Here is a 13,107-nt window from a genome sequence, read left to right on the forward strand (position 1 = left end):
CCTGGATTTACGTAAATAATGAAGGTCGCCATTTGGAATTAGAATTTTTTTACAATTAAAAGGGGTTTATTTACAGAGAACGGGGCAAATATGCGAGACCAGGAAAAAATGCAACAATTTAAAGATCCCTAATTTACACACCATAAATCAATACGGTAGTAATTTGCAATATGCAATGTAAATATGAGGGGCCACAGATACAACAATCCCCGTTATAACAAATGACTGTTATGTTAAAAATGCATCAATTCATAGACAGTAATACATTGGGATGATTGAACTCCAGGGTAATGGCAATCAGTTAATTAAGATGATTTCTGTGTGGGCAATGGATTCTTGCGATAAATGCTGCGACCAGGAATGATTACAGAGTTGGATGGCAGTCATGTGATGGTCGGGCATAGATTTGTGGACTGGACAGGTCAAGATGGCTCCTGTAAGAGAGGTCAGGAGTCAGTACAACCATGGGGAGAAAGAAAACCTCCCTTGCTATTAATTAAACAATAAATCTCCGCATGGGGGAAGAATCACTCATATCACTTAAACTAATTTGCCCTTAATTTGCACGGTGGAGGGGATATTTGAATACTTATCACTAAATCATATTAGGTTGATTTCAAAGCAAGTCATGGGGTGATTCATGGGCTGCTCGAAGTAGGTTGACTTAACAAAGGGACTGCTTTTTGTTGGAGGAAGAAAATTGAAGTTTGAAGGAATGGAAAAATCAAGGAATTTCAGGGGGGAGGGAAAGGGCTGGCTTATAGACTAATTGCAGATGAACGTATCTGGTTCGGTAAATGTGTGCACTGAACATATACGCCACGGCCGTGTACCAGAGTTAGTTCTTGCCAGTGTAAAAGCACCGAGCGTGTTGCTCGACTTAGTGGTAGCTGCGGAGTGCAGACCTGGGGAAAACAGAGTGCGTATTCCACTTGTTGTTTGGTTCAAAGCCTCAGCCCAAGTCAATCTGCAAAAGTCATACAGCCAACAAAAGGGTGAAGGAAAAAGTGGCCTTAAGATTAAGTATTTAGAAGTTAAGTTCCTATCTCTCTCACAGCCTGGCTACGTCCCCATGCCAATAATGGCCTAGCTACTCCCATATCGCATGATGGGGGTGAAAGGGGGTCACTATTGTCCACCCCAGGTCAGCTGTGGTGGGAGGCCATCCCTACATGAGTGAAAAAACAGGAGCTAACCGCTTTGCTCTAGTTCAAAATTCGCTTGGTCCTATCTCGCCCGCCATGTTTTCTTGGCACTTCAATCAAATGAAAGGTGAAAATGCTTCGCGGAATAAACTACTCACTGGCTGCTAGATAAGGGAGGGATAAATTCTTAAGAGGTCCCCCCTTTAGAAAGGCCTTCACACCCTTTCGGGCGTGAAGGTCTTGGGTAATTCCTCCCGACTGGCATCCAGTGGCCCTACATAACTTGTGCTTTGGCACTGCAACAGCTAAAGGGGCCTACCTGACTGCTGAGAGGGGTTCTGAATTGGCTACCTTCACATCTACAATGGGCCTAACCTAGCTAGGGGTATAGACACTTCTGCTAACTCTCTCTGACGACAGGAGAAATCTACGCCTAGGCAAATGCACATAGTAAACACCTAACCTAACCTACTATCCTACGACTTTGGCACTGAACAAGCTAGCACTGACGAATGGCACGTAATGAATTATGACTGGCACAACGCTTTAAGATTAACATGCAACAAATTGAAACATGAATAACCTGAAGGGTAAATCACAGTATACAATTAAGTAATGGATCAGCTTGAGTCGGGAGTGGGTTGGAAGGAGGTTAGTTAGAAAAGGTTAGTGGTACTATTGCCTAAGTGGTTAGTGGTTAATACTACTAGGTCAGAGGTCACACAGGCTACCTCCTCTGGGCAGGTGCCAGGATCACTCTGAGATGGAAGCAGCACTGTGCCTATGGAGCACTAGTGCCAAGGAGAGCTTATGGCTCTCATTTGCTAAGTGGATTTCTTCCACCCCTTCTTATTCTTCTTTGGGGGGCTCCAGTGTCTGGCTAGGCCATTCCAAGGGGTTGATGAGGGTACCGACTCTGAAGTACAGCCAGGAGCACCATCAGGAGCAGAATCAGGGGCAGCCTCAGGGGTTACAGGCTGGCCTCCTACTTCGGCTGCTGCGACAACCGTTGTGGGAACAGAACCAGTGTCTGCGTCCTGGCCGGACAGTTCCTGGTCGACCAGAAAAGAGGTAATGTCCAGGCCTACCAGAGGATCATCCTCGGCAGGCGGAAGAGTGTGGGAAGAAGAAACATCAGGGGTCAGAGGCTCACACTGGGCGATGATCATGGTTGTGAGGTTTGGTGGATCTCCCGTAGGAGGATCTGGGTGAGGTTCTGGATCCGGCACTGGCACTAACTCAGGGCCAGGCATGGGGAGTAAGATTGGCATGGAGCTTCCACCTGAGATAGGCGGAGCCTGGCACTGACCAGTGCTCGCAAGTGGCACTGGCAGTGAGGTGATGTCATACAAAGCTGAAGGGGGACCCGGGGAGCAAGACCCCTCAGTGTCCCTGGCGTGATTTGGGACAGCGATTCCTGTCTTGATGAGGGGGCAGGGCCTCTTGGTTCTGTGGAAATGGCAGCTGCGGCTATCTTGCTGGGGCACTTGGACCATCTTTCAGAGTGCTCTCTTGTGTTGCAGGTCCTGCAGCAGGAGTTGGCGAGATCCCTACATGATGAGGGAGTAATTTTTTGGTGGCCATCCGGTCGCGAGATCTGCAGACTAGGCCTGGAATGAGGTTCAGGTGGATTGCGTAGTGTCGCTCTTGGGGGAATGGAAGGTTTGGCTGACGGTGGCACAGCTGTCACAGAGGCTGTGTCCCGATCAGAAGAGGTTACTGCAGACGCGCTGGCAGAAGCATTCAGGCAACAGAGTGGTGTTGGGGTGAGACATCCCCAGAGGATGTCTCACCCGAGCAGGAACTCCACTCCATGCCGAATACGCTTGACGACGCCAAGGCGGTGAATTTTGTTGCTCCAAGGGGTGATCACCTTGAGTTCGACTGTGGGGACGGTCAAGGACTGTTCGTCCACCCAGGTCACTGTCCACTTGGTGTGCTCATCTACCTTGGCAATGGCTGGCACTTGGACCCGATCTATCAGGCTAATATTGGAGCCAGTGTCGGCAGTAGTTGGCAGGTGCACTGGTGGGCTGGAACCATCCATAGAAGCCACTGAGACAGACTGTGTCCAGACCCTCTCAGGGTGAGTTCTCTCCGGTGGCTCAGCCAAGGAGGCTGTGGCACTGATCAGGTTGATGTGCCTGGGAGCGACCACATGTTTTGGGCATGCAGGATACCCAGAGGAAGAGTGTCCTGAAGCTCCCCGGTCTCAGCAGGGGTCCCTGGGATAGGATGATCTCCCAGCAGTGACGGTGTGCTGGGAAGATGGTGCGGAATTAGGAGAGGAAGAGGGACAGTTATTGGTAGGCTGCCGAGGGTTGTTGCCCTGTTGGTTATTTTCCCTGTAGCGGCACTCTGCTTCAGCACGGCTGTGCTTCTTACAGATGGTGCATGGAGGTTTGTTAGGCGGTCCGTTCTGTGGGCGACTAGAGCCCGAGAGGTGTCCGGGTGGCACTATTCTGTTCTGCACGGCGCTGTGGGATGGGTTGTACGTCTCCCAGGCATCATCTAAGTGGCAGGCTTCCTTGAGAGTGGCTGGCTGTTTGTCAATAAGATACACAGCCAGAGGTCCGGGCACACACTGGAAGAGGTCCTCCAGCATGGTCCGGTTGAACAAATCCTTGAAGGTGTGGCACTGCATAGATTCGAACCAGCAGGTCCCAGCCTGAGTCTTGTGACAGACCCATTCTGTCCAGGACCAGCCGACGTTTTTAGCCATACCTCGGAATCGTTGTCTCCACCTCTCAGGGGTTATTTCATATGTCTTGGCGATGGCCTCACTGACGGCAGCCATATCTCCTCGTTGATCTCTTTCCGATGCTTGGTGGGCGGCCTTAGCTTTCCCGTCCAGGTGCTTGGTGAGCAATAGGGCCCTCTCAGCCGAGCCTACATCATATGTCTTGAAGAGGAATTCGATCTTTTCGAGCCATTGTTCCTGCTTCTTCAGTCCATTTGCCCACGAGGTTATTGACTGTTGATATGGAGGTATTTAGTGCAGATGGGGTGGGGCTAGATGCTTGTTGGACTGCTAAAGCTTCTGCGCTTTCCTTCTTGTCTCTCTCCAACTCGAGCTCCTTGTCCAAGAGCGCCAGCTCTTTTGCCTTGAGAGCTTGAGAGCTTTCTTTGAGGGCTAGTTCATGCTGTCTTCTCCTTTCTTCTTCTTCGCTTTCGCGCTGTCTCCTCCACTCTTCTCTTTCTTCTTCTTCTCTCCTCTGCTCGGCTTCTTGCTGTGTTCTTCATTTTTCTCTTTCTTCTTCTTGTCATCTCTGTTCTTCTTCATACTTTCTTTTTGCGGCAATCTGCTCCCTTACAAACTTTTGAAGGACCTGGCCTACAAGGCCGTCCTCCTTTCCTATATCCTGGAAATACTGGTGCTCTTCGGTTGACATGTTGCTGAGGGGAAGGCTGCTAAGTGGATTAACTAGGCATTCCTAAAGGAAAGGGTTTGTGACGATGAGGAAGTATCCTTTAGATTATTGGCACTTCAGGGAGTGGCACCTTTAAATGAGGTGGCACTGTGGGTGAGTGTGCCATGCGAAGGCCACACTAGGGGGAAGTGTTCCTGAAGGAAGTCTGAGTCCTTATGGGCGGATACACTAGTAAATGAAGTGATCCTGAACGTATATTTTTCCTTATGAGCGGAAACACTTAGAACATGGGAGTGCTCCTGAGGGCTGTATGGTCCTTATGGGCGGATGCACTGTTAATGGGGTGTTCCTGAAGGAAAGGTCCTTATGGCCAGAAACACTGGTTGTATGGCACTCTGTTCCTAAATACAGGTGCAAATGGCTTATATGTGATTGTTTTGGTTGGGTGGCACTGTGGTGATGGTGCGTTCCGTGGAGCAATGCAAAATGTCAGTGCATGAAATGGCACTGACATTTTGCATTGCTCTCTCTCTCTCTCTCTCTCTCTCTCTCTCTCTCTCTCTCTCTCTCTGATAGCGGGGTGTAATGGCACGTATTCGTTATGAATGTTAAAGTCACTTTACTTTACGCTTAAGAGCAAATAAATTAGATATGCGAAATTACGTTGTTACTTTTCTTCTACATTGAACTTTTAGTATTTACGTAATCTTTTTACTGTCTCGCTCGCGTCATGACAACGTGATATGGTGGGTGAAGGGTTTCAAATTGTTTCAAAGATATTCACGTCTCGTGGATTAGGTTAGGGGAAAAAATTACGAAAGTTCGTTCAGTGAACGAAAGATGCGGAACTGAGTCGCTTGCGTGGGAAACAGGTGATTGGTTGCTTGCTTGCTTTGACATGCAACAGATACTAGGCAATGAAATGGGAGGGAAAAGACAAAACACACTCTACTTTCTTCAATAAGTTCGAGGTTCGAATGCAAACTCAACTTAATTAACTTTACACATCAGCAATGTCTTTACTCTACTTTTGATGCACTGGGAGGGTGTTTAAATAACTACTCTTGGGAATGTTTTTATTTCTCCAACACTGGGACCATCCACGCCAATTGAACAGAGTGTGCTCGCTGGCTCGCCGTCTAAATGCCAGAAATCGTTATGCGGTTTCGTATAGCCTACTAATTATCCCAAAATTTATCACTGATCCAGAAATTATACGCTTTTCTCAGCCGTAACTATTCTTGAGTAAACTCTTAGCTACTTGTTCTCGCTAATTTTACACATGCACAGTTCCCTGACTACGCACTTCCTAATTCCTATGTTCATTCATATGGCAACACCACACTGTCCCTACACATGGAAATTTTGCGGACGGGAAATTCGAGCCTACATCTCTGTTTCGCTAACTTAATAACCTATGCGCGGTTACCTGCATTATGACTAAATTCTAACAACAGAGGTTCGTTGCGTTTCTTTAAAAGAATGTTAATATCAATTTTCTTATTTAACCTTACGTATCCTTAATGTTATAAGATAATGATAATACCCTTTTACCTTAATTCTCTCTGCTCCAGCCGCTTCTTTGCCTTTTGTGAATAATGGAATTATTTAATTTAAATGAATGATTAAGTTTAAATGCCTGATTCATTCCTGGTTCGTCTCTTCCTATTTATTAGCCCTTTTAGCGATGCTACTTGGCTGTTCCATAGGATTCTAGGTAACGGTCGCCAGTGTCATAAACTGGGTCCTTGGTGTAGGAAGGAATTGGAACAATTTATTATTATAGACTGCCTTCGTACCAAGGGGAGCCCAAGTTTATGAATAAAAGGAGAACTACTGGAAACTCACCGTAGAATCTTCCTGGATTTACGTAAATAATGAAGGTCTTCATTTGGAATTAGAATTCTTTTACAATTAAAAGGGGTTTATTTACAGAGAATGGGGCAAATATGCGAGACCAGGAAAAAATGCAACAATTTAAAGATCCCTAATTTACATACCATAAATCAATAATGCAGTAATTTGCAAATAAGCAATGTAAATATGAGGGGCCACAGATACAACATCCCCATTATAACAAATAACTCTGTTATGTTAAAAACGCGTCAATTCATAGACAGTAATACATTGGAAGGGGTGAACTCCAGGGTAATTGCAATCAGTTAATTAAGATGATTTCTGTGTGGGCAACGGATTCTTGCGATCAGGCTGCGACCAGCAATGGTTACAGAGTTGGATGGCAGTCATGTAATGGTCGAGCATAGATTTACAGACTGGACAGGTTAAGATATCTCCTGTAAGAGAGGTCAGGATTTAGTACAACCATGGGGAGAAAGAAAACCTTCCTTGGCATTAATTAAACAATAAATCTCCGCATGGGGGAAGAATCAAACACTTATATCACGTAAACTAATTTGCCCTTAATTTGCACAGTGGAATCATATTAGGTTGATTTCAAAGCAAGTCATGGGGCGATTCACGGGCTGCTCGTGACTTAACAAAGGGACTGCTTTTTGTTGGAGGAAGAAAATTGAAGTTTGAAGGAATGAAAAAATCAAGGAATTTCAGGGGGGAGGGAAAGGGCTGGCTTATAGACTAATTGCGGATGAACGTACCTGGGTCAGTAAATGTGTGCGCTGAACATATACAGTACGCCAAGGCCGTGAACCCCCCTCAAATTGGGACCACCTTGACGTGGTGAGGGGGCTCTCGAACCTAGGGATCTATTTTCCCTAAGTTTGATCCCAAGTGTCCCACATATATATAAATACGCTTTAGGAATAATTTCGTGGATTTTTCCACTTTTTTCAAAATTACCAAAATTAATAAATAGGAAAACATATCATGGCATGGAGTGAAGTTGAATCTGAAGCTAAATAGTGGGAACTGTGGTAGAACCATCATCTACCTGATAATGTTCGGACCTGGTTTTCAGGCGGAACTATTCTGTGGAGCTGGACCACGGATTCCAGGGGCCTGGTTCTAGGAATAGGACTCTCGGCTTTCTGTCCGGTTAGCCCATATTGTGATTAGGATGGGGATGACTGTATTATTACAATACACTCAATCCTAGCAAGCGGGTTTTGCTTACACTTGGACCATACTAATCATGATGTGCCATCCCCCTTTTGGGGTAGGCTAGGGACGCGGACATTTGGGAGTCAGTTCCTACTTGTGCCATTAGTGGAACATCCATAAAAGCCAATGATATCATCAAAAAGCCAATGATATCTATATATATATATATATATATATATTTTCAAGATTTATTAATATATATATATATATATATATATATATATATATATATATATATATATATATATATATATATATATATATATATATATATATATATTTTTTTTTTTTTATATATATAAAGTATTCTTTTTGAGTCTTGGATATTAGTACCCTGGACCCCATGATGGTAAAATTCTGGAACAGTCGATGACTAATGGAACGTCTCTCCCGAATCTCCTTAACATAGATAGAAATGCTACAACAGAACATCTTGTTCCAAGTAAAATATCAATCCCTAAAGACTCGAAGAGTCTAGAAAGTGAAAAAGAAACAAATAATAACAAATTGGTAAACTCCAGTATTGTAACACTGGAACCATACATAAAGGACAATAACTCTAAAATAGAAACAAGTAATCCCCCTAAAACCCCATCAACACAAGACAGCTCATCACCGATGAATGTGAAAAAATTAAAAAGAAATAACTATCGACTAAATCCAACACTAATTCATTTTGAACATATTTTTGGACCAGACAATTGGTCCAGATTTTTAATATTAAAAGCAGAAAAACAGATCTCACCAGCCATTTTAGAGAACAAATTATTAAATAGACACCCCACACAAGACATGGAATGTAGACATATCAAAAACAATGAATGGCTAATACAAACAACAACCAAAGCCCAATCAACAACCTTTCTACAAATAACCAACATAAATGAAATAAAAGTAACAGTAACCAGCCATGAAACACTTAATTATACACAAGGCACAGTAATGCTCCCAGACAATGATGAAAAAGAGCTACCATCAAAACAAATCTTAATTGACTCCCTTAAACTAAGATACAATAACATACATGACTTGGAATTATATGCTGTCCCAAGTAGAAGGGATGCAAATAAACATATTAAAATAGTCAAAATAAAATTTACAAACCGGGAACTACCACGAAAAATAAAAATTCTGGGACTGAATAGAGAGGTTCGCCCCTTTGTCCCTAAACCTCTCCAATGCTCTAACTGTCAAAAAATATGGCCATTCAACCAAAAGATGTAGAAATAACGCTATATGCGCTGTATGTTCTGAAAACCACACAACAAATTGGAAATGCAAAACCTTCAAATGTGTAAATTGCAAATTAAATCATCATGCTAAATCTAAAGACTGTATATTTTATCAATATTATACAGAATTACAAATGTTAATGGACAGAACTGGTATGCCCGTTAACGAAGCCAAACTCGAACTGAAGGTGAGAGGAATCAATGACCCAGCAAAACTCCATTCATATTCAAATATTGTAACAACTCATAATAAAAATAAAGAATCTCAACACAGAATAGATGTGACACACCTCTCCCCCTCCTCTACTATTCATAAAAGCCCAAGAGTACAGCTACAACAGGCCTCCCCAGTAACAAGCGAAATTAATCATTCAGAAACGAATTCCAATGATATGGAAAAATCAACAGAGGTTAATAGTCCAGATCTGGAAACTCATAATGCATTAACATCATCCACAGAAAACTTAATTGACAAAAATAACCATAATCAAAAAAGGAAAGTAATTGACAGAACTCCCCCTAAGGGAAAAAAACCTAACATTCCATTCACAGATCGATCTAGCAAAATCCCAGTCTCACCCATTAATCAGAAACAGATTACATTAACTGCATCACAAGTGGAAATCCATAGTGTTCCACAATCCAAGACAAATATAAATAACGATTCCCCAAATATGGATAAATCAACTAACTCTTCTGCACTCTCATCACCGAAATCAATGCAGAAACTTTCAATTAAACATCCCACTGAAAAACCAAAAACCCATAAAATTAATCAAATTACAACCACATCAAATCAACCCTCAACAAGACCAAAGAATAGTAATAATAATAAACCTAAAAATTCAAATCAAAATTTTGTACCAGCACATCGAAGATCCAGTATGCCTATACCAGAAATTCCTAACAAAAATATTACAACATCCAGTAATGGGAGCATAGATGGGACCCAGAGATTAGAACCATTCCTTCAACACTCGGAACATGATTTATCTTGCAGATGTCAAGAGTGTTTCATTATTACGTACAATCGTTTACCTAACAAGAATGAAAATATAACCCGAAATTTCATAAATAACTTTACTAGGTTCCGAAAATGCCCTTTAACATTCCATCAAGATGGCGAACTATGCTCAGAATCCTTAAAACTAAAGAAAAACATGATCAAAACTCAAATAGATTTCCTAATAAGGAAATATGAAGAAGAACCGATCAATGCATCAAATATTCAGCAATCAAACCTAGCTGCAAAGAAACCACAAAGCAACACAAACTCTCTTAAAATGTTACGGGATGTAGCTAAATCATCAATTAACTTACAAAATCTAACGCCAATCCCCCCAAACAATGACCAATAAAATAATTCAGTGGAACATGAATGGATTTTCTACTCGGCTTCAGCTAGGTGAAATCAGAGAATACTAAAGGAACATAAACCTGTTTGCATATGTCTACAGCATATTGGTACAACTCCTAAGGACTTTAGAAACTATAAATTAGCTTGCCACTCACCAATAGTGGATGGCAAGCTAGAACAGCTATATATGTTCATAAAGATTCAACTTATGAACCCCTAAATATTACATCACTGTCATATCAAATAACTGCAATCAAATTGCATATGCCAGACAATCAAATTGTCTCTATAATAAATCTATATAATCAGCCAAATTTTAACTCAAACTTTAGTGATTTGCCACAAATAGTAAATAATGTAAATGGCCCCTACTAATAGTAGGCGACTTTAATGCCCATAAACCATTGTGGGACAGCGCACATGCTAGTAACTTGGCCGGCTCAAACATTGAGAATTGCATAAATGTTCAGAATTTACATTGCCTGAATGAAAGTGATTCAACAACGTACTTCTCAAAAACTCATTTAACCTTCTCCTCAATAGATATTTCATTATGTTCACTGGAATTAATTGAAAGACTGGAATGGAATGTCCTAGACGACTCATATACTAGTGATCACTTTCCAATTGTTTTGAATTATTTGAACAACCAAAAACAATCATTTCCCATAAAATATAACTTACTGAAAGCTGACTGGGATAAATACAATTTACAAACTAGAAATATCCCTCCCTTCCCATTAAATCAAAACAATAATGTCACAAATGATTTCTTTTCCAGTTTTGTAATCAGTGCTGCAGATAAATGCATCCCCAAAACTTCTTCAACCCTAATATATCCCCCGTTCCATGGTGGTCTAATAATTTATCTCTCTTAAATCGAACCAAACACACACTGGCACGTAATTTGAGTAGACTAAAGTCCAGATTAAACACCCTTAATAAAGGCCCTTGTAATATAAACAAACTAAACAAGATAATAGTTATAAGTATAACTATTGATCACATTAAACCACTTTTCAATAAATATAATGCAAAATTTCGAAAAACAATAATATTCGAAAAAGCTCAGTCGTGGAAAAATTATATATCGGAATTGTCACCAAATACTTCAATTAAGGAAATATGGCACAAAATCCGTAAAATCAATGGTAAACATGTAAGACCACCTAAAAGCCCAATACTTTATAATGGCAAACTAAATCATAACCTACAAGATATTTCAAATATATTAAGCCAAACATATAGAAGATATTAGTGCTTATTCTAATTTAGATGAACACTTCAAAAGAATTAGAACACAAAAAAATAAATCATACACTTAATTTTGAAACTGATGAGGACCTTGATTATAACCAAGAATTTAATATGAACGAACTTAATTTTGCCCTAAAATCATGTCGATCATCAGCTCCGGGGCATGATATGATTTCTTTTGAAATTATCCAGAATTTAGCCACACTAGCTAAAGAATTCTTATTAAAATTATATAATAACATATGGCTAACGCATGTCTTCCCAACTAAATGGAGACATGCAATAATCATACCCATCAGTAAACCAGGAAAAGACCTAGCAACCCCACTAATTAGAGGCCAATATCTCTAACAAGTTGCTTGTGCAAACTGTTGGAGAAAATGGTTAGTTTGAGATTAACAATTGTCATAACAAAACACTCAATTTTATCACCTACCCAATCGGGATCAATAGCTGGTAGATCTACACTAGACCCATTAACTCAAATAGAAGATCATATTAAAAAGGATTTGAAAAAAAAAAGCTGACAGTGGCTAAATTTTCTTTGATATAGAAAAAGCATATGATACCACATGGAGATACAATATTATGCAGAAACTCCACAGGTCCAATATTCGAGGTCACCTTCCAATATTTATCAATAATTTTCTAACAAATCGTACATTTCAAGTACGCATAGAAAATACATATTCAAATTGCTACGTACAAGAGGAGGGTATCCCCAAGGCAGTGTTTTTGAGCTGCATCTTATTTGCCCTGGCAATAGATGACATTACACTGAACCTGCCTGAGGGTGTACAAAATAGTTTGTATGTGGATGATTTTGTAATTTATTATTCAAGTTATTCTTTGAGACATGCTCAAAGAATGCTTAATATAGCAACAAAAAATATAACCACTTGGACCAATTCCGTAGGCTTCAAGTTGTCGGTAAATAAAACAAATGGCATTGTCTTCTACAAAGACAAAAGATGGTTGAAACAACAAACCATTAAGTTATATCTTTATAATGAAGAGATAAACATGTGCAATAGTGTTAAATATTTGGGTATAATTTTTGACCAACATTTAAATTGGAAAGATCATGTCAAATATATCAAAGCCAAAGGATCTAAAGCCCTTACTTTATTAAAGAAAATCTCACACACCAAATGGGGTGCAGGACGAGACACAATGATAATGTTATACAATGCAACAGTACTATCAATTATAAATTATAGCTGTCCAATTTATTCAACTGCCTCAGAAACAACTTTAAAATCTCTAGATGCTTTTACATCACGAGGAGTACGTATATGTACAGGAGCCTTCCGCTCATCTCCAACTGTCTCTATCCTAGCAGAGGCAGGCCAGCTGCCTCTAAAATATTACAGAGATCTAATTACTTTAAGAAGAGGCTTATCCTTCAAGCAGGCACATCTCCTGCATCAAATAAATTTCTCAATCAAAATACAAATAATAACCCAAATCAAAACTCATTTACTAAAAAAACTAATCATCTGTTGAATTTACATAACATGATACCCAAATTTACCAAAGAAATAAATCTGGTCACACCATGGACACTAAAAGGGCAAAACTATGCACATATTTATCATATCTTTCAAAGAAATATATGTCCAACACAGAAATGTACCATCAACATGCCATGGAACACATAAGACGGA

General features: G+C 40.7%; 1 protein-coding gene across 1 annotated transcript; it reads right to left on the bottom strand.

Moving 5' to 3' along the window:
* Positions 1 to 1,969: 1,969 nt before the first annotated feature.
* Positions 1,970 to 2,641, bottom strand: LOC136842328 (protein PRRC1-like). The gene has a single exon (XM_067109587.1). It carries the CDS (start codon positions 2,639 to 2,641, stop codon positions 1,970 to 1,972), a length of 672 nt encoding a protein of 223 aa, XP_066965688.1.
* Positions 2,642 to 13,107: the final 10,466 nt, after the last annotated feature.

Source organism: Macrobrachium rosenbergii, chromosome 10 (genome assembly GCF_040412425.1).
Source record: "Macrobrachium rosenbergii isolate ZJJX-2024 chromosome 10, ASM4041242v1, whole genome shotgun sequence".
In the NCBI taxonomy this organism is placed as follows: domain Eukaryota; kingdom Metazoa; phylum Arthropoda; class Malacostraca; order Decapoda; family Palaemonidae; genus Macrobrachium; species Macrobrachium rosenbergii.

Excerpts from the sequence above, each read along its gene's own strand:
- LOC136842328 (XM_067109587.1), bottom strand. The coding sequence starts at position 2,641 with ATGGTCCAAGTGCCCCAGCAAGATAGCCGCAGCTGCCATTTCCACAGA.